This window comes from Gekko japonicus, unplaced genomic scaffold (assembly GCF_001447785.1).
Source record: "Gekko japonicus isolate JY-2015 unplaced genomic scaffold, Gekko_japonicus_V1.1 scaffold3366, whole genome shotgun sequence".
In the NCBI taxonomy this organism is placed as follows: domain Eukaryota; kingdom Metazoa; phylum Chordata; class Lepidosauria; order Squamata; family Gekkonidae; genus Gekko; species Gekko japonicus.
In genome coordinates, this window is record NW_015162578.1 from 114,987 (window position 1) to 135,748 (window position 20,762).

At 40.3% G+C, this 20,762-nt stretch overlaps 2 protein-coding genes across 2 annotated transcripts; one reads left to right on the forward strand and one right to left on the reverse strand.

Annotated features, from left to right (window-relative positions):
- Positions 1–551: 551 nt before the first annotated feature.
- LOC107106313 (olfactory receptor 4D1-like) lies at positions 552–5,983 on the reverse strand. The gene is made up of 3 exons (XM_015406444.1): positions 5,959–5,983; positions 2,137–3,035; positions 552–650 (listed from the first exon to the last, which is right to left on the reverse strand). The coding sequence occupies exons 1-3, from the start codon at positions 5,981–5,983 to the stop codon at positions 552–554; spliced, it is 1,023 nt and encodes a 340-aa protein (XP_015261930.1).
- Positions 5,984–19,336: 13,353 nt separating this feature from the next.
- On the forward strand, positions 19,337–20,332 carry LOC107106314 (olfactory receptor 4D1-like). The gene has a single exon (XM_015406445.1). The coding sequence runs from the start codon at positions 19,337–19,339 to the stop codon at positions 20,330–20,332; it is 996 nt and encodes a 331-aa protein (XP_015261931.1).
- The last annotated feature ends 430 nt before the right edge of the window (positions 20,333–20,762 follow it).

Genomic DNA, 20,762 nt, shown 5'->3' on the forward strand with positions numbered 1-20,762 from the left:
TCAATGATGACTTTGTGGGCTGTGCACTGCGGTGGCAACCCCTAATTATATGCCTGGCAGAAGAGCTCCATCTTGCAGGCCCTGCGGAACTGCAAAAGGTCCCACAGGGCCCTGATCTCCTCCGGGAGCTCGTTCCACCAGGTAGGGATCGCCACCGAAAAGGCCCCGGCCCCAGCCCCAGTAGCAGCTAGCCTGGCCCCTTCTCTGCCTCTATGTGCAAGTTACTGAAATACTGCATTTTGACTTCTGATTCTATTTCTGTCATGTTTTACTTTTGCTTCTTGTCTATTTTTTGCAGTTTTACAAGTGTCATCAGTCATACATTGAAGCTTTTTTATTTCTTTTGGCTACAGGAATAGTCTTTGCACATTCTTCCTGGAAAATATCTCTGGTTTCAACTCATAGTTCATCTGGCTCCCATTCACTTGAATTCAGTAAGGCAAATCTGTTCTTTACATGGTCTTTAATCTCTTCAGGAATTATGTTTTGATTTTATATAGACATTATGAATGATTTGGAATTTTTCTTGAACTTTATTCTTATTTTTGATATTAACAGTTCATATTCTGTTCAAAAATCACCTCCTGGTATTGTTTAGTAGAGAAAATAGAGCTCCTCCATCTTCTGCTTCTGATTATGTAATCCATTTGATTTCTATATTGGCTGTCCAGTGATGTCCAGGTATACAATTGTCTGTTTGGTTGTCTGAAACATGTGCTTGCAATGAAGAAATTGTTGTCTTCACAGAGTTCTATGAGTCACTCTCCTGCTTCATTTCATGCCAGTAGCCCAAATCCTCCAGCATTATTCAATTCTGCTTTGTTTTCTGCTTTTGTGTTCCAGTTAACTAATATCATCACCACATCTTCTTTAAGTGAGTGAACTTTTTTTTTCTCGGCACACAGACACATACACACAGTACTCCACTCAGTTATAACCTTTGTATCATTCTATGCTAACTATGTATTTTTAAAATATAGGTATAATTTTAATAATTTCATTATTGGTTTGTTGACAGTTATGAAAATGTATGATATAGGTGAAGCACTGACAGTAAGTCCATTTGTAGAAGCCTCTGAATTCCATGTGCTTTTGGGAGTATTGAGGAATTTCTCCACTATGTTTATTATTGTGGTAGCCTGGGCCATCTGGCTGGCCACTGTGGGAAACAGGGTGATGGGCTAGATGGACTGTTAATTGTATTCTTAAAATATTCTCTTCAACTTGAGCAACAGGACACATGTTCAGGATGTTCAGGATGCATGCCATCAGTTTTTATTGACCTGCATTGAGCTACATATCATTCCTGACAAGTGAAACTAGAACTCAGAGCATTGTCCCCACTTGGCCTGCAAGATGGAGCTCTTCTGCCAGGCTTTTGAGTGGGAGCCACTGCCGTCACTATTCCACCACTGTGGTACTGTTCCATCATCTACCCCTATAATGGGGGGGGGGGTACGTGTCACCTAGTGGAAGTGGGGAGAACATAACTGCTGGAGCCCTCAGTATTTAATAAAGCTGGCCGTCGATTTGGGATTATTGTCCATCTTGGTAATTTAAATATAGGATAATAGAGCACCTTAAATACTATGAATTTTATTGTGGATATGTAATATTGTTTTATTGTATTTTATCTATTTAATCTTGTATTTTATCTATTTAATCCGGCATTAGCCACTTGTTAGCTGCCCTGAGCCACTTGGAAGGGCGGGATAAAAATCTCAAAATAAATAAATAAATAAATAAAAATAAATTGGCGCATGCGGGAAGGGGCGCCAGAAGGTAGCCCCGCTTGGGCGCCAAAAAACCTCAAGCCGGCCCTGTCCACCTACAATTAAAAGCTGGCTTGTATCACCAGACCATATAAAGTTCTGAAAGAAGGGAGGTGTGTTCAGCAGCAGCTCTCTCATCAGTGTGGATTCCATGCAACATGCACACTCTTTCTCAGTTTTTCAATGGGTTGAAAAAAGACCAAGTCATCTTTGGCTATTAAAAGACTGGGGTGGTGGTGGCACTCATGGGAACTACAAAAAGAAAACTCATATGTCATGGGGAATGTGACATTAAAATAGAAATTAGCAACATTTAGCAAAAACACCAGCCAAATCAACCCCATTATTTTGATTCTTTTATTGGTAATGAGATCATTTTTCTAATTAGTTTTCTAATAGTATCCTTAATTTCTCTGTTTCTCAGAGTAAAGATCATTGGATTTAACATTGGAGTGATAAGGGTATAGCAAACAGAGGCTATTTTGTCTCCTGGAAATACCCGGAAGGGACGGTCATAAATGAACATTCCTGGAACAAAATTTAAGCTTATAACAATGATTTGTGCACCACATGTGGACAGGGCTTTGTGCTTTCCTTCCGTGACATGAGTTCTGATCTTTATCAAAATGACAGTGTATGATACAAGTAAGACACAGAAGATTAGTGTGAGAAGAAATCCACTGTTTGAAACCATCAGTAGCTCTGTGATGTATGTATCTGTACAAGCCAGTTTGATGAGCTGTGGAACATCACAGAAGAAATTGTCCAAAATATTGGATCCACAGAAGGGCAGCTGAAGTATTAATGCTACCTGTATAATGGAGTGGGCAAAGCCACCCAACCAAGCACCTGTCACCAAACCAACACACACTCCTGGATGCATAATAAGCAAATATTGCAGTGGTCTGTAGATCGCTATGTATCTGTCAACAGCCATAACTACTAGGAAAAAGACCACAGTTCCTCCAGTAAAATGGAAGAAGAATACCTGGGTAATACACCAGTTGTAGGAGATGGTATTTGTGTGAGAGCTGAGGTCCCACAGCATTTTGATTGCAGTCACTGTGGAGTCACTGATGTCTGTGACAGCCAGGTTGGCCAAAAGGAAGTACATGGGTGTGTGGAACTGAGGCATGAAAATCACGGTAATGATGATTGTCAGATTCCCCAGCCACGTTATGATGTAAATGGTGAGGAAAATGAAAAAGAGGATGGTCTGCACCCTCGGATTCTGAGAGAAGCCCAAGAGAATAAATTTTGTTACTGTCGAATTCATTGCCAATGTGAAAAGTGAGGATTTAATTTCTGCGTATTACATACCCAGATGTTACTCAGTTCATTATTTCAAATGGTCTATAATTTTTGCATTCAGTTATATGAGAAAGTGAACTTCTATTCATTGGGTCAGCTGAGCACATTCTTAATGATTCTTAATGATAGTTTATCAATAAGTAGAGACAGCTGTGTATCTGGAGCCAGAAGTTCAATTCTGAAACAAATTTAATCAAAAAGCAAAATTAGGTGGTTCAAAAGCATAAATCATGCTGCCATCCTATATATAGTTAGGCTACGGTCACATTAACTTCAATGAGATCCAAAACAACGTAGGCTGCAATCCTAAGAATACTTCCTTCCAGAAAGTAAGCCTCATGAAATAAAATTAGACTTTCTTATTATTAGACCTGCTTTGGATTACTCTCTGAATTTTATAGTATGCAATTACCATCTCTAGTGAGAGGAAATAAAACCTAACAGTAGCTATTGTGTTCATAGAAGGCATATGGATAACACCATTAGTCTATCCCCATCATGTACCCCAATATGGCTTCTTTCTTACTGGTTTGGGAAATCCATTAATAAACAGATTACCCAGAGCCCATCTTGCTTTGTATGAACATAATGTGACTACCACACAGTTAATAGCACCCTCCTCAAGTCATAAAACTTTCTAAGGGGGGGGAGTTACGGTGGGAGTGCAGTTATATCCCATAATTTCTGTTGTTATATCCCATAATTTCTGTAGCTTTTAATTTCCACCTAAACTAAAAGACCTCACAGGTTCCTATGCTTACCAGCATAATGTCTAAAGAATGAGTTAGTGCTAAGTATTATCCTACCTGTGGACTACTGCAGTCCTATGATTCTGAATGATGTGAGCATCTTCCCATCTTCATTTCTAGATGTTTCACTTGTTGGAGATAGAAGGTTCCCCCCCCCATTCTGCCCATTTGCATTGATCATGTTCCCAAGGTGATTCTTTCTCTTATGCCCTATGCAGAGTTTCTGTGAGAGTCACCATTTATATGCTAAAACCAGAACTGATTAACATGTAAATTTAATTGGGAAAAAATCAGGAAAACAAAAAAGAAAATGGTGCAGATTTGCAGATTCTCATGCGTTATCAGCACAGGAGAGAAGATAAAATAACATGGGGGCTTTGGAGCTGAAGCATCAGTGAGAAGAATTTCAAAATCATCCCTAGTGTAAATTTAGCTCTTGTTGATTTCAGTGAAACTTACTCTGAATTAAGTGTGCATAGAATTGTGTTCTTCAGTACTTCATTGAACAGACTAAGGTAGTTATGCTAAAATCAAGCATAAATGTGATTCTGGTGAGCTCTTTCACTTGTTAAAACTCCAAATATTCTTCAACAGCCCAACAAACTGTATGTTTTATACTGCAATTCTAAACAGAATATATCCCATTGAAGTCAGTGGGCTAATAAAGGTATAGCTTTGCTTAGTATGGCATTGTTAATCACCTCAGAAAATGTCACACCTCTCACACCACCATAATTTTAATTATTTACCTATCTGTGAGCACATTCCAATCATTGGATAATGGATTGGAAAATAATTTTAAGAATATATTGGCATATTGTTTAAAGCAGATGCCTTATTTGCCTTTTTAAAAAATGCATATGCTTTAAAATGCATATACATTCTCTGCCATGGAAGTGACTATCAACATGGTATACAATCATTACAAGACTCTGTGGTGGATTCAACCAGCTTTTGCAGCTGGTGTTCCCTTTGACCACCATGACCCTCAAAAACTATACCGGAGATCATGTCATTGCATGGATAAAAGTCAATTTGGAAATGCATGGGAAGGGTCTGAGAGCCATTCTCTGGTCCCCATCCCTAGGTTCTCTTTTGAAAGTAGGATTCAAATAATGTCAGACTTTTAATACATTGATTATGACTATCACTGACCATAGGAAGGAGATGGGTCTCTTTTCTAGACTGATGGAGATTTTCTCTCCATTCTTACTTAAGCCATTTGTTCATAAGGCAGTTTGTTCATAAGGAATTTGATGGAGCTAGTAGGGCTGCTAAATGTCTGATATCCCATAAATTGCAACTTATGAGAAAGCTTCGGACTGATAGTTCGGTGAAAGATCTCCTGGCTGGTAAGCAAATTGTACAGGGGGGAAAAAACTGCTGCCAGAATGAGATCCTGGCAGATGCTAATCAAGGCTGCTTAGTGTGATGAGACATCCAGATTCTGGTTGATTGTCTCCTCTTCTTTAAAAACTAGAGGTAAAAAGGTAAAGGTAAAGGTTTTCCTTGCTCGAAAGCCAGTTGAATCTGACTCTAGGGGGTGGTGCTCATCTCCATTTTCAAGCCAAAGAGCCAGCACTGTCCAAAGACATTTCTTTGGTCATGTGGCAGGCATGACTAAACACCGAGGCACATTGAATGCTGTTACCTTCCCACCAAAGCGGTACCTATTTATCTACTTGCAGTTTCGTGCTTTAGAACTGTTAGGTTGGCAGGAGCTGGGGCCAGAGACGGGAGCTCACTCCCTCACACAGCACTAGGGTCTCGAACTGCCAAACTACAGACCTTCTGATCTGCAGCTCAGTGTCTTAACCTCTGAGTCTCTCTCATATTACTGCAGTTTTCATCATTGTATTCGAAGTCAAATTATGATGACAATTTGCCACAATGTCTCTTGATCTTCCAGAATAGCAGCCCGTCCTATGTACAGAGACAGAAAACCTTATTAAAGGACTCCATATTCGGAAGGCCACAGGTCCTGATAGTATTCCAGCAGGATTTATTAATAACTCAGACTTGGGTATCACAGTTTTCATCATTGTATTCTAAGTCAAATTAGGATGACAATTTGCCACAATGTCTCTTGATCTTCCAGAATAGCAGCCAGTCCTATTTTCAGAGACAGAGAACCTTATTAAAGGACTCCATATTCGGAAGGCCACAGGTCCTGATAGTATTCCAGCAGGATTTATTAATAACATGGACTGGTGGGTGCCTCTTTTGGCTAATAATTTTATTAGAGTGAACTCAACTGGTGTGATGCCCCCTGAATGTTGTTCTAGTATACTTGGTACAATCCATAAAGCTGGGTATGAAGACAATTCTAAGAACGCAACCCATTAGTTTGATGTCAGTTTTAGGTAAGATCTATGCAATATTTTTGTTGAGCAGACGTCACTCTCGGATGGCTGATTCTAAGATCATTGTCCCAGATTTTATTAGAGCGAACTCCACTGGTGTGATGCACCCTGAATGTTGTTCTAGTATACTTGGCACAATCCATAAAGCTGGGTATAAGGACAATTCTAAGAACTCAACCCATTAGTTTGATGTCACTTGTAGGTAATATCTATGCAGCATTTTTTTGAGCAGACATCACTCTTGGATGGCTGATTCTAAGATCATTGTCCCAGAACAGATAGGCTACTCCCCAAGTGGGGTGTAATAGTGATGGTCACTTAAGAACTTCCTTTCTTGTTATCCAGGTGGTTCAACAGGACCATATTTATTTAGTTTGTATTTGTCTGATTTGCGAGTTTTTTTTTTTACTGACCCCATCCTTTATTTGCCTAAATTACTGGATGTTTCAGTCCCTCTTTTACTTTACACAAGTGACTCATTTTTACTTTCCCAAAACTTGGTTGCTTTTCTTTGGGGTTTGAAAACCCATACTTATTGTTTACATGATTATAAAGTTTGCACCTGGCTCTTTGATCAAAAGAGAGACATGGATACTTAATGGGTGGAAGATCTTGCAGGTTTCCTCTTTTAGGTATTTTGGCTGTGTTATTTCATTCTACCTTGTCCTGGAGATGTCAGAAACAATTGGTCACTCAGAAGACTATGGCTACTATGAAGACCATTTTGTGTTTCTTTTTTTTCTCTCTCTAATGGGACACATTATATTCCAGTGGCTATTAGAGTTTTTAACTCAATTGTGATTTCACAACTTTTGTATGGCGTCTTTATATGCATTTCTGCTCTGGACAATTCTACACATACAGTCCTTGTTTATTCAGGCAATCAGTGAGCTCCCATCATCAGCCCTTTGTTATGACTTTGGTCTTAACTCTATAGAGGCCTGTGCCTCGGTACAAGCCTTTAATTTTTGGTTCCATCTGATTTTGAGGCCCCTGTGGGTAGCTTGGTAAGACTCCCTGGTTCCAGCTTTTTGAACAGAACTTATCTAAAAGTGGAGGATTGTTTTTCTTCCTCTATAAATTAATTCAAAAAAACATGTGGCCTAACTGTTTTGTGCCAGAGACAGGAATTACACTCACTTGTTCTCCATTTGCCTGGGGCCTTTCATCTAAGGGTAAATTCCCTCCTTATTTAGATTCCTTGCTTAGTCCAAAGTAATGTGGGACCTTTATGCATTCATGATTCAACTGCCCCTTTTCAATGGTATCGCTAGGTCATCTTCTATAGATCCCTTTTTCAGATCAGTTATATCTCTGCCCATTCCAGTCAGTGGTCTCTCTTGAGAGCCAGTTTGGTGTAGTGATTAAGTGCGCAGACTCTAATCTGGGAGAGCCGGGTTTGATTCCCCACTCCTCCACCTGCACCTGGCTGGATGACCTTGGGCAAGCTGTAGTTCTGATAAGAGCTGTTCTTGAAAAAGAGCAGTTTCTGTCAAGAGCTCTCTCCACCCCACCTACCTCACAGGGTGTCTGTTATGAGGAGGGGAAGGGAAAGGAGTTTGTAAACTGCTCTGAGACACCTTTGGGTAGTGAAGGGAGGTGTATAAATCCAATCTCTTCTTCTCCTTCTTCTTCTTGTACATATTCTCCTGCAATATCTTTACGTGTACTCCAGTTTAGGCTAAAATGGATTATGCCATGCCTTGATTAATGAAATTGGAGCAAAACATTCAGTTCCTCTCAGAGGACTCCGATTCTCAATGTACTTATTTTATTGCTTGATTTCTAGAGGCTGCAGAAAAGTGTCAAAGAGAAGGGTTTTCAGATACGGGTTTTATTTAAGTTTTTTGGTTTTATTGTTCGAGTCCTTGGTATAAGAACAGGGGGATGAAAGCAAAATGAGTGTGTAACTGGCATGGACAAAAGCTATGTAGGAAGTGCTATATAGTGTGCAGTAGAGCTGAGCAAGATTGAGCAAAAAAAGCTGGCGGGATTCAATGTAAGGAAACATCTAAAGTCATAATAAAATTAAGGAGAAACTCTGCAGCAGAAACCCAATTCCAGTGTCAGTAACCATCCAAATTTCAACTAGCAGTCAGAAAGCCAGAAGCAAAACTGCAAAACAATCTTTACTTAGCAGGTCAATCTACGGAGTAGACATCATCATTAGAAATGCTTTAAATTCATGGAGTTCTCTGATTCTTCTTGGATGGGAAATTGATTAGCATTTATCCCACTGATTGGGTATTCATGGTACAGGAGAAGACAAGTATGCAGGTCCCAGCCTGTGCAGCACTTTAATGGCCATCACTAGAACTTTTAAGTGGGTCTGGGTACATCAAACAAAGGTACTATGATGGAACTGGAATTGGAAACATACACTACTTGTGACCAGGCTTGGTCAGCTTTTCAGCCTCAGTATTCTATATCAATTGCAGGTTCCAAACTAAACAGAACATATTTTGCTAGTAAGTACAAGAGGTAACAATGTATAGTAAAGGTAAAGTTTTCCCTTGCTCAAAAGCCAGTCGAATCCCTCTTTAGTGGGTGGTGCTCATCTCAGTTTCCAAGCCGAAGAGCCAGCATTGTCCAAAGACACTGTCTGTGGTCATGTGACTGGCATGACTAAACGCTGAGGTGCACGGAATGCTGTTACCTTCCCAGCAAAGTGGTACCTATTTATCTACTTGCAATTTCTTGCTTTCAAACTGCTAGGTTGGTAGGAGCTGGGAGCAGAGATAGAAACTCACTCCGTCACATGGCACTAGGGTATCAAACTGCCAAACTACAGATTTTCTGGCCTGCAGCTCAGCATCTTAACCTCTGAGGTGCCAGAGTCCAAATGCATGTCTGAGAGAAGCCAGTCACAGTGGGCTCATAACCTTGTTTGACAAAACCAACTGTCACTGCCTGATAATCTAGAAGCAGTTCTCACTGTGATTTTCCAATGTGTGTCTGTGTGTGTGGGGGGGGAAATAGGTAGAAGGAATGTCTGTGTAACAAAATAAGGCTGTATCTTCGTAAGTTTTAGGAGCTCAAAATACAAAAAACCATGGCGAGTTCTTTCAAAGCTATAGGGAAAAGAACGTTATGAAATGATTATTCCTTTTCCTTCCTTTTCTTTTCATTCAGAGATGGATTTAAGGCTGTGTAGTATTTTCCTCAAATGAAGAACTGAATATGAATCAGGCATGCAATGAACAAATCCCTGGATACTCACTTGGACCCTTGTTTCATAGTGAGTTTTCTGATCATTGTCTGACATTAGGTATTCCTTCGCACACGTTCTGCCACTGCAATAATCAAGCAATCCATAAGGTATCCTCATGTCATAGCTGGGTTTGCCATGGACACATGTTCAGGGAGATTAAAAATACATCTTTAATCCCTCGGGAAAAACAGTAACAAGTTGTGAAAACAGCATGCTATGATCTGGAACATTACAATGGTGTTCCTATTTGTCACACAACAAGAATGCTCTCTCATGCCTGCACAGTGGAAAAATAATCAAGGGGTTTTGGTGACATGAGGATTAAACCACAAGGGACATCATTAAAAAAGTATATGCATAACTGAAGTTTCTTTTTTATTTGAATATGTTATTTGTGTATCTTTTTTAAATAAAGATTTTATTAATTTTCCAAAAGAAAAGAAAAGAAAGGAGAAAGCAAAAAGCACATACAAAGTGAGAACGAAAAAGACAAAAAAAAAGCCTACCCAGCAATGTAAAGATGTAAAGATATTGCAATAGTAAATAAATTTATTTGGCAATCTAAGAAGCCAAGAATAAAATTTAAAACTTGCAGGACAGCAAAGAGAGAGGAGGCCTGGCTGTGCCCAACTGGCAGCTGTACTATTTTGCAGCAGCAATGACTTGGATCAAAGAGTGGATGGAACTAAAAGATGTGAGAACCTTAGCGTTAGAAGGAGCGGATTTGTTAATGGGGTGGCATGCGTACATATGGTACGGAAAGGATAAAATCCATGCCAACTTCCATACAAATATAATAAGAAGCGCCTTGATGAAAATCTGGAACATAATAAAACAAAAATTCTACATTAAAACCTCCTTGTGGGTATCTCCATTAGAGGCATTTACAAAACCAACTTTGATAATAGAAGAGACCAAAGAAACATACAGTAGGCTATTAAATGAAAAAGTAGAATTAAAAGCAGATGAATTAATAAAAAAACAAAACACACAACTGTCATGGTGGGAAATAAATATAATTAAAGCAAGATACATGCTATATAAGAAAGTAGGATTCTACACGACCCTTAATGAAATGGACAAAATCTGGCTTTCGTCAAGTGATAAATTAATCCAGAAAATATATAACAAGCTGTTAGAGGAGGATCTCCAAGAAGAAATTATTAAAAACACAATAGTAGCATGGATAAAAGAGTTAGGTTATACACTAGAAGCAGACCAATGGCAGAAAACATGGAGTTCAATAAAATATGAGAGCGACGGCATATAAAGAAGATATCTACAAAATGTTTTACAGATGGCATTGGACCCCTGAAAAAATTGCCAAATGCTTTCCTAATGCTTCTATCTTATGTTGGAGATGTGGAAGTAATATAGGATCTTACCTCCACATATGGTGGAGATGTGGTAAAATACAATCTTTTTGGAAAAAAATATATAAAATCTTTTTGGAGACGTTTAAATTAAACATCCGTCTAACGCCCGAAACATATCTGCTTAATATGATTCGGGACAATATAAAAAACCACAAACATATAATAATCTACACTTTAACAGCAGCAAGAATTTTGATAGCTAAACGTTGGATGTCAAAAGCCATACCATCCATAAAAGAACTTAAACACAAGATTCTGGATATAGCGGAAATGGACAAGCTGAGTTTAGTATTGAACAATAAACCAGAGGATCTTTTCTTGAATAGATGGAAGATAATCTATGACTGGCTAAAACACAAGAAGATAGAATAATGTTTAGTTAATGCTAGTTTAAAATAATGGATTGGAAGTAACAAGTGGATCATTATTTTAAATCTATGTATAAAGTAAGAGTTGACTTATGTATATATTGATGTAAAATGGAATGAAATTGTGAAGATAATTTTTTTAAAAAGATGTAAAGATGTGAATAACAAAATTACCAGCGACATGGTTCATGAATTTGTGGAATTGCAGGACCTCTGGGATCTTATCAACGGATAGGACACTAAGCAATGCACTGATTTTAATGGGATGCATCCTACCAGCTCTCCCACTTGTGACCACTCAAAAGGCTATGCTGTGGATTGGACAAATGAACAAAAACTTGCTGGCATGAAATATTTCGCAGGGTTATTGCATTATTTAAAAATCTGTACATCAAATGTGCTACTGTTGTGCCTGAACTACTGATTGCATTCTTTAGTGTCATGTGGTGAGTGCTTTCTTTTCCTTCCAAGAATAGAAGAGCTGACAATCTGAGTTGGCATCTTGGCCCAGCAAGTTTAGGATTCATTTGGGGAGATTTCAAATTGTAATTGAACCATACCTACAGCATCATTAGTCCTGTGAACATTACCTCTGGTCACCTGCTTTGTTGTTATAAAAAAGAAGTGGAACGTCCCTCCATACTTGTTGGCCAGATGTATTGGCTTGCCATCCTCCCAAATCCAGAACGGGAAGGGCTACAATTGGCTTCGGTGCCCTGGCCAGCAGAATCTGGCTTGCATCAATAAGAGGCTAAAGATCTTCATCACCCCCAGTTTCCTAACATCACCAGTCCAGAACACCTTTTAATATATTTCATTATTCCACAACAACAGATAAATTCTTTCTCAGTGTAAATAAGTTATATTTAAACACAACTCCTCTGAAGTCAAAGATGAGATAAAGCAAAGACAGACAGGAAGCAAGAAGAAGGTGAGCATGCAGAAAGTAGGAGAAACTCTCTCACAGCACAATCCTAAAGTGAGGGGGTGAAAGTGCTAAGGGAGCTGACTAGCCATTACTCTGGCCTATCTTATAGTGTCTGGGCCAGGGTATGTGATGGGAAGTAATTGGCTCCCAAAGCCCAGGAACACCTCCACATCAGTGGTGGAAAGTTCGTTGTTTGTTTTGCCATGGTCACAGCCAAGGGCGTAGACTTTCCAATTTTCCGGGGGGGGGGCTGGGGCTGGGCCAGAGGCATTGCTAAGTCATTAAAAGAACTGGGACCCAATGGTGGAAAGTTCGTTGTTTGTTTTGCCATGGTCACAGCTGATTTATGGTGACAACTTGGGTTTTACAAAGCAAGAGATATTCAGAGGTGGTATACCTTTGCCAATGCTCCCTCTAAGCTTTGGAGTCTTGTGAGCAAAAAATCTAGTTTGTGAGCTACTGGCATTGAAGTTGTGAGCAAGCAATTTGGCTGCTGCATAAATTCTTGAAGGGGAGTGACAAGTGGAGTGCCTCAGGGATCTGTCCTGGGACCTGTTTTGTTCAATAGATTTATCAGTGATTTGGATGAAGGGATAGAGGGAATGCTTATTAAATTTGCAGATGAAACTAAATTGGGAAGGATAGCCAATAAGGTAGAAGACAGAGTCAGGATACAGGATGATCTTGACAGGCTAGAAAACTGGGCTAAAACAAATAAATTCAATTTCAGTGGGGATAAATGTAAAGTTCTGCATTTAGGTAGGCAAAATCAAATGCATAATTATAGGTTGGGGATGACTTGTCTTGGCAGTAATATGTGCAAAAAGGATCTAGGGGTGTCACAGTTCAAGTGGGGTGTCACCTGACACTGCCACCACTCTGGATTTAGGATCCCTTGAGAAAGTCCAGAGCACCCTCCCAAGACCTTCAGACCTCCCTTTTGGCTGAATAATAGGCATGAAGACCAGGCAGAGTACAAAAAAAAGTTTATTTTATAGGAGGTCAAACAAACAAGGTGCAGAATAATAACAGTAAGTGGGTGAAAAGAAAAGAAATCAAATGCCCTAACATGTCTAAATATATACTGTCCCGAACTCACTATCTCAATTGGCCTTAGACTACTTACCCTTCCATCAGGATGAGGGTCTCTTCCCCACAGCAGCCTCAGTCCTGTCTGGCTCTGTTCCCTGGGAAGAAGAAAAGCTTTCCCTGTTGTACCAGTTCTCTTATTCCCCAGCCCTCTTCTTCCTTATTGGTCAAAATCGGTGCCAAAACTTCCTAAGGCCTTCTGGGATTTGTAGGCCTAGCCTCCCCTAATGCTAGCCAGGCTCCATAGGCCTGATAGGCCATGCTTGCACAGCCCAGATCATGACAAGGGATCTTGGTAGACCATACACTGGAATCAGCAGTGTGATGCAGTTGCTAAAAAGGCAAATTGTCAGATTGTCAGCAGAAGTATAGTGTCTAAATTATGTGAAATGATGGTACCACTTTACTCTGCTCTGCTTAAATCTCACCTAAAGTATTGTGTTCAGTTTGGGGCACCACAATTTAAGAAGGATGTAGACAAGCTGGAATGTGTCCAGAGGAGGGCAACAAAGATGGTGAGGGGGTCTGGAGACCAAGTCCTATGAGAAAAGATTGAAGGAGCTGGGTATGGGTGCGTTCAGATGGGGCATTTAAGCTGGTATAGAAGCTGCTTAGAAATGGAGTACTTACATGCAATCATACGCATAACATCTGTCTTCTGTTCCTAACCATTGCCAACCATCACAAACATCCCTTAAACCGGTGTAATTTGCCACTAGGTACCCAGGTGGTGTTATCCTGAGTGCTACGGTTCTAGCCACTTTTTCCCTGTCTGATAGCCACTTCTGCTGGGAAGCCCGAGGCTTCCGCTTTTCGGTCGCCTTTTTTTTTTGCCTCAGCGATATGCTTGGTTTTAGGCTTCGGACGAGTCTGGCTCTTTTTGCTGTAAAAGTTTAAAGGGCAGTGTTCCTTCAGGGCATGCTTTTTGGGACAGGGTGTTCTGAGCCTGCGCAAAGATCTCAATTCTGTGGATGGCTGCCTATGCGCATGCACAAAATCTAAAATAATAGTTTATTAAAAACCTCGCCGATGCGCTCTGCTGCACTCCTAGTGTGGACGCCCGGTAGCGATGTGTTGCGCGGTGGGGGAGGTGAGTGTGACTATGCTTGCCCCAGATCAAATTAGTCCACTTGGAACTGGATGTCAGAATTGGACCTGGAAGGGGGTCAGTATAGATATGCACTGGTGTTCTGATGTACATAGCCTTGCTTTGCCTTCTCTGCTTCTTTTAGAATTCTAAAAGCTTTATCTCTAAGTTCCCATACTGGGGCTCTATTCTCATGCTGATAGTAACACCTGCTAGCAATGAATCAACTCAGTTACCCATCCTCCTCTGACATTCTCAGGCAGAGGGATAGTTGATACCTGCTCAAATGTCTATGGTAGATAGTACGCTAAGCAACCCTGTTCTAAAGATGCCTCCTCCACAATCAGCCAGGAGATTGTTCGCTTCTTATGACATGTCTTGGCCGGGCAGGAAGTGTATTGGATAAACATTCTCACAGTAGACATTGTATTCTAGTAACCTGTCTTTATGCTATGTAACCATGACGTGTGAACGAAGGCTGTCCCAGAGTTCTCTTGAGGACACAAGTTGTATTGTATGTCAGTTCTGTCAAAGACCTTTGATTCAACTGCAACTCTGCTGATTGCTAATAAAATCTCTTAAAAGGACTTATCGCGTCTGAGAGTTACTGTGGAGCCTTACACCGGAGCAGTTTAAACCGCTCCCACCAGGCCGTCTGAACGCACCCTATGTTTAGTCTGGAGAGCAGACGACAGAGAGGTAATATGATAACCATGTTCAAGTACTTTAAGGGTTGTCATATAGAGGATGGTACAGAGTTGATTTCTTTTGTCCCAGAAGATTGGATCAGAACCAACGTGTTGAAATTAAATAAGAAGACTTTTTGGCTAAACATTAGGAAGAACTTCCTAACAGTTCAAGTGGTTCCTCAGTGGAACAGGCTTCCTTGGGAGATGGTGGGCTCTCCTTCTCTGGAGGTCCTCAAACAGAGGCTAGATGGCCATCCAACAGCAATGCTGATTGTGTTAACTTAGACAGATCATGAGAGGGAGAGCAGGAAGGGTTGCCTCAGTGCTTAGTTCTTGTGGCCCTTTCTTACGCACCCAGGGAAATGCTGATCGCCACTTTTGGGTCAGGAAACCATTTTTCTCCAGGCCACTTGGACTGGAGATCCTGGAGGTTTTTTGTTATCTTCTGGGCACGGAACAGTAGTCACTGCAGGTGTGGAGGGGGAGGCATTTGTGAATTTCCTGCCTTGCACAGGGGGTTGGACTAGATGACCCTGGAGGTCCATTCCAGCTCTATGATTTTATGACACACAGCCACACACACAAACACACACAGATAGAACACTCCACTCAGTTATAACCTATGAATCATTCTGTGCTATGACTTCTAAAAATATAGGTATGATTTTAATTATCTCTCTTGGGGTTTGATTCCCTGTTCACAAAATATCTGATATTGTTCTTCTGTATGATAAAATGAAATCATTGCAACAGACTGCTGGAATACAGCAATAACATAGGATGTAGGAGTTTTTCAGCATGGGGGTGGGAAACACAGAGCAGAGAGTAAGCTGGCTGGAAGTGAATTATGTATGCTATGTGATATCATTTTTGTGAGTGCTCAGAGTAGCTTTAGATACACTGATCAGTGTTGCAAGGAACAGTGCCATTATATTAGGTATCACCACAGTTTGGTTACAAAATTAAATTCATTAGCTTCAGATCTCTGGGACTGTAAAAAAAAATCAGAAACAGAGTATTCTTTGATGTAAGGGAAACACATTGCTGGAAGAAAGAGGAGTCACTGAGCTGAAAATGAAGAACTGAAGCCCAGAATCTGACATTTCTTATTTGGTATGTTGACATTTATGAAAATGTATGATGTACGTGAAGCTCTGACAGTAGGTCCATCTATAGATGGATTTCAGCTTGTGGGAGGGCTGAAGGATTTTGCACTGTGCTTATTCTTGTGGTAGCATGAGCCATCTGTCTGGCCATTGTCAGAAACAGGACGTTGGACTAGATGGACTATTAATTATGTTCGTAAAACACATTCTTCAACTTGAGGAACAAGATATATGTTCTAGATGCATGCCATCAGTTTGTATTGAACTGCATTCTCTCTGTTTTCTTCTCTTAATGATATCTATGTGAAAACTATCACATTGCATCTTAATGAGGCAAAATCAGGGATGAAAACATGCTGGGAAGGGCAAATACAGAACATGATCAGGTACACGAAAGGACTTCTTACAACATATCTGTGCCAAAAAAGAAAATAAATTATCACAATATTCCTAGAAATAGACGAGACTGGATTTCTTTTCTTCTGATAGCAGTAAAACTAGTGTTGGCTTCCAGATGGAAAAATAAACAACCTCCAACTAATACTCAATGGATTAACAAACTGTGGGATTTCTTTGAAATGGCTAAACTATCTGATCAAATTCCTCTCTCTGAATCACCAAATAATAATTCAAACTTTGCAGAATAATGGGTTCCAGTTCTGTCTTATCTTACCTCTAAAAAGGGTCCATATATAAAAACTCCCACATTCCTCTCTCTGAATCACCAAATTATAATTCAAACTTTGCAGAACAATGTGTTCCAGTTCTGTCTTACCTTACCACTAAAAAGGGTCCATATATAAAAACTCCCAAAAATTGGTTTATTTGCTCACTTTAAAACTTAAACTTTGTGGATTATAGTTGATGTGGATTATAGCTGATGTAGCATCTTCTTGCATTACTATTCTTAAATGCTCATATTGAATGTTATCATAGTATATTTACTTCTTTGGAGGTTTTCAGACAGAGGCTAGATAGCCATCTGACAGCAATGTTGGTTGTATGAATTTAGGCAGATCATGAGGGGAAGGGCAGGAAGGGTTGCCTCAGTGCTTGTGGCCCTTTCTTACACACCCAGGGAAATGCTGATCATCCTTCTAAGCTGTGGAGTTTTGTGAGCAAAAAAATTTCTTTGTGAGCAACTGGCATTAAAGTTGTAAGGGAGCAATTTGGCTACTGCATAAATTAGTTTGCTCTGGAGCCATCCTTCCTGAGCTAAGACAAAAATATGTCAGCTGGAAGCTTAAAAACTGTGAACTAGCTCACACTAACTCAGCTTAGATGGAACACTGGTCAGGAAGCAATTTTTCTCCAGATCAGTTTGGTCAGGGTTCCTGGACGTTTTTTGGTCATCTTCTCGGCATAGAACAGCGGTCATTGCAGGTATGGAGGGGGAAGTATTTCTGAATTTCCTGCATTGTGCAGAGGGTTGGACTAGATGACCCCAGAAGTCCCTTCCAACTCTATGATTCTATGATACTACTTTAACAAACTGCTGTTCTTGTACTGTGTTCTTGCACTATATTCTGTATATTTATGATACTAGTTTATGTCATATATTGTTGTTCTCATCTTGTTGCTTTATTGTTAACAGTTGAAAATTTAATAAAATATATTTGTAAAAAAACCTTGACAGAAATTTGAAGGAAGGCACAGACACAGGCTTGAAACAAAGGTCCACAACTTTGATTGAAGATCATAAACACACAGGCTGAGTTCTGACTGGCAGTTTGAAGGGGTAGGGAGTTGTGGCAAGAAAAACCCGGAACAAACTGTTCCGGGTTTTCCCATTCACACTGCAGCGACTGATGCAGGAGCATACTGGGAGAAGGCGCAAGGGAGCGTTCACACGGTTCGCCTGGAGGCACAACTGTAATTATTTTTATTATTTTATTATTATTTAGATTTTTATCCCGCCCTCCCTGTAGGGAGGTGTTTTCCTCACTCCACGGCAGACGGCTATGCGCATTAGCGCTTATGCGCATCCCTGGGGCAACCGCCAGCACACATTATGAACACGGGTTGCCAGATTGACGTTCACAGTTCCAGGAAGCAGGATATACATGGGATAGACACGCTTTCCAGGGTTTGCTACCACTTTCACCTGGTATCTTTTAAACCCGGGAGCAAAGTGTTACAAGACGGGTTGAGTATGGGTGGGGAACGCCGGACAGATGTGCCTGTGTGAATGGCCCATTTAATCCAGTTGTGAAACATTCCTCACACGGGCCTTTATCGGGGCAAACTGCCCATCTGAACTTGGCCACAATTAGGCCATAAGAAGTTAGGGTGTTACGAAGTCAGCTAACCTAAATGAAATTGTGCAAAAACAAAGCCTAATGAGGACAGTAATTGTTCCAGTTCATATCCTCATGGTCCATAATGATATGATAGAATACCATCACTAAGAAACATGGGATGGGCCTTGTGATCTTCAGGTACGGGGTACGTACTATATATTTCTTTGTAAATTACTGAGATTATCTTTTGTTGGACTGCTCTTGAAAGCAACCTGGAAACAGCAGCTCCTCCAGAGTGCAGCAGTTCTATTATCATCTGGGGCTAGCAAAGAACATCCTTTGCCTATTCTAAAAAAATTCTGCCTTTTGCGATCCACACACCTAAAGGATTGCCCCATATGGCCCTGTGCACCAGCTGTGGTCCTCAGGTTCTCACTTGCTAGCTTTCTTCCTACTTATGGTAGCCTGGTCAGCATTAACTATAGCAGATGACTCTTGTATTGTAGTTCACTCAGTGGAATGGGCTTCCTGAGGAGGTGATGGGAGCTCCATCTCTAGAAATGCTTAGACAGCACTGCAAGGCTATTCTGTCTGCCAGGGTTTTTATTAGTATCTTCTGGGATTTTGGGGGGTTTATTTTATGGCATATGCTATTTAATTTGTGAAGTGAAAGCTACCTTAAGGAGAGAGGAAAGGCAAGACATAAATATATATATATATATATAAAAAAAGAATACATACATACATACTTTGCAAAATCATAGAAGCAATTTACAAATGGCCTCAAAAAAAAACTCAGGTGCTAGGTGTGAAAATAAAAGGAAAGCATCATGATTAGCCCTAACACACAATGATAGTAGGTGACACTCAAATTATCAGTAAGGTGATGATTCCAAGAATTTTGCTACATATCATTCCTGGCCAGTGAAACTGGAACTCAGAACAATGTTCCCAAAGATATATGGATATATATGATACATTACATACCTTATGTAATGGGTTTTTTTAATTCTGCCTTTTGCAGGTACACTATCGTGACGGTTTTGAATGGCTCAGGACAACCAGACCTCAGGAGTGACAGAATTTATTCTGTTGGGCCTCAGCCAGAATTCCAAAGTGAATTTGTTCCTCTTTCTACTTTTTCTCATTATCTATATAACAACATGGATTGGGAACCTCACCATTATCCTCACGGTGATCTTCATGCAACAGCTTCACACACCTATGTACTTTCTACTGGCCAACCTGGCTGGCACAGATATTGTTGATTCCACAGTGACTGTTCTCAAAATGCTTGGAGGTCTCCTATCCCAACCCAATACCATCTCCTTTAACTGGTGTATTGCTCAGATTTTCTTTTTCCACTGCATTAGTGCTGCTGTAGATTTTTTCTTAGTGTTGCTGGCTGTTGATCGCTACATAGCTATCTATAAACCTCTGCAGTACTTGCTCATCATGAAACGAGAAGTTTGTATAGGATTTGTAGCAGCTGCATGGATGAGTGGCTTTATTCACTCCATTGTGCAGATTGGGATTCTCGTTCAGCTGCCTTTCTGTGGACCCAACACGCTGGACCATTTCTTCTGTGACATCTCCCAGTTTGTCAGACTGTCGTGTACTGACACATACATGACTGAGATACTGATGGTTACTAACAGTGGGCTACTCCTTGTGGTCATCTTTTTTGCCCTCCTTGTGTCATACTCTGTGATCTTGATCAAGATTAGGACACATGTGATGGAAGGGAGGCACAAAGCCCTTTCTACTTGTGCCGCTCAGCTCATGGTCGTAAGCATACATTTTGGACCTGCAATGTTCACTTATAATCAGCTTTTCAAAGTATTTCCGACTGAGAAGTTTGTTGCGCTAATGTATACTCTCATCACACCAATGTTGAACCCATTAATTTATACTCTGAGAAATGCAGAAATGAAAAATGCTATTAGGAAACTCAAAAGAAAAATTTTGTCTTCAAGAAGAAATAGTTGTCCTTGCGGCCCAGATTTCAGTTCAGAGTACTTAAAATGTAGAAGATGCATTTAGCAGGCTAGCTAATAGTTGCACAGGATTTGTGAGCCATAAAGAAAAAGGGGAAAATAAAATAAAACTTATCCTGTAGAAACTACTTTGGCACTGTGGCAGGGATTAACAGCCACCAAGAAGCAAAGTACCACTGTTGGAATTTCATTATGGCTGCCTGTGACATTGGTCATTTGGTGAGGCAAATTTCAGTTCAGTGAATGTTTATGTGGATATGGATGGGTGCAAAATTTCTTCTTGCCACAAGGGAACCTGCTATAGACAGTTGGTTCAATGCCCAAAGGATAGTCCTTTATGGATCATGAAAAGAGTGCTAAGAGACATGTTGGAAGGAGTCACTCAGGGTCCTCCAGGAAAGAATGGAAGAGAGTTACGGTCAGTCACAGTAATCCCCCCCCCCAAAAAAAAATCATGCAGGTTAATAAGTTATGTA

Excerpts from the sequence above, each read along its gene's own strand:
- LOC107106313 (XM_015406444.1), bottom strand. The coding sequence starts at position 5,983 with ATGGAGTCCTTTAATAAGGTTCTCT. Across the intron at positions 3,036-5,958 it reads GTCCTTTAATAAGGTTCTCT|TAACAAAATTTATTCTCTTG; the intron begins GTCTCTGAAAAT and ends TGAATTCGACAG. Across the intron at positions 651-2,136 it reads TTAGAAAAATGATCTCATTA|CAAATGGATTACATAATCAG; the intron begins CCAATAAAAGAA and ends CAATATAGAAAT.
- LOC107106314 (XM_015406445.1), top strand. The coding sequence starts at position 19,337 with ATGGCTCAGGACAACCAGACCTCAGGAGTGACAGAATTTATTCTGTTG.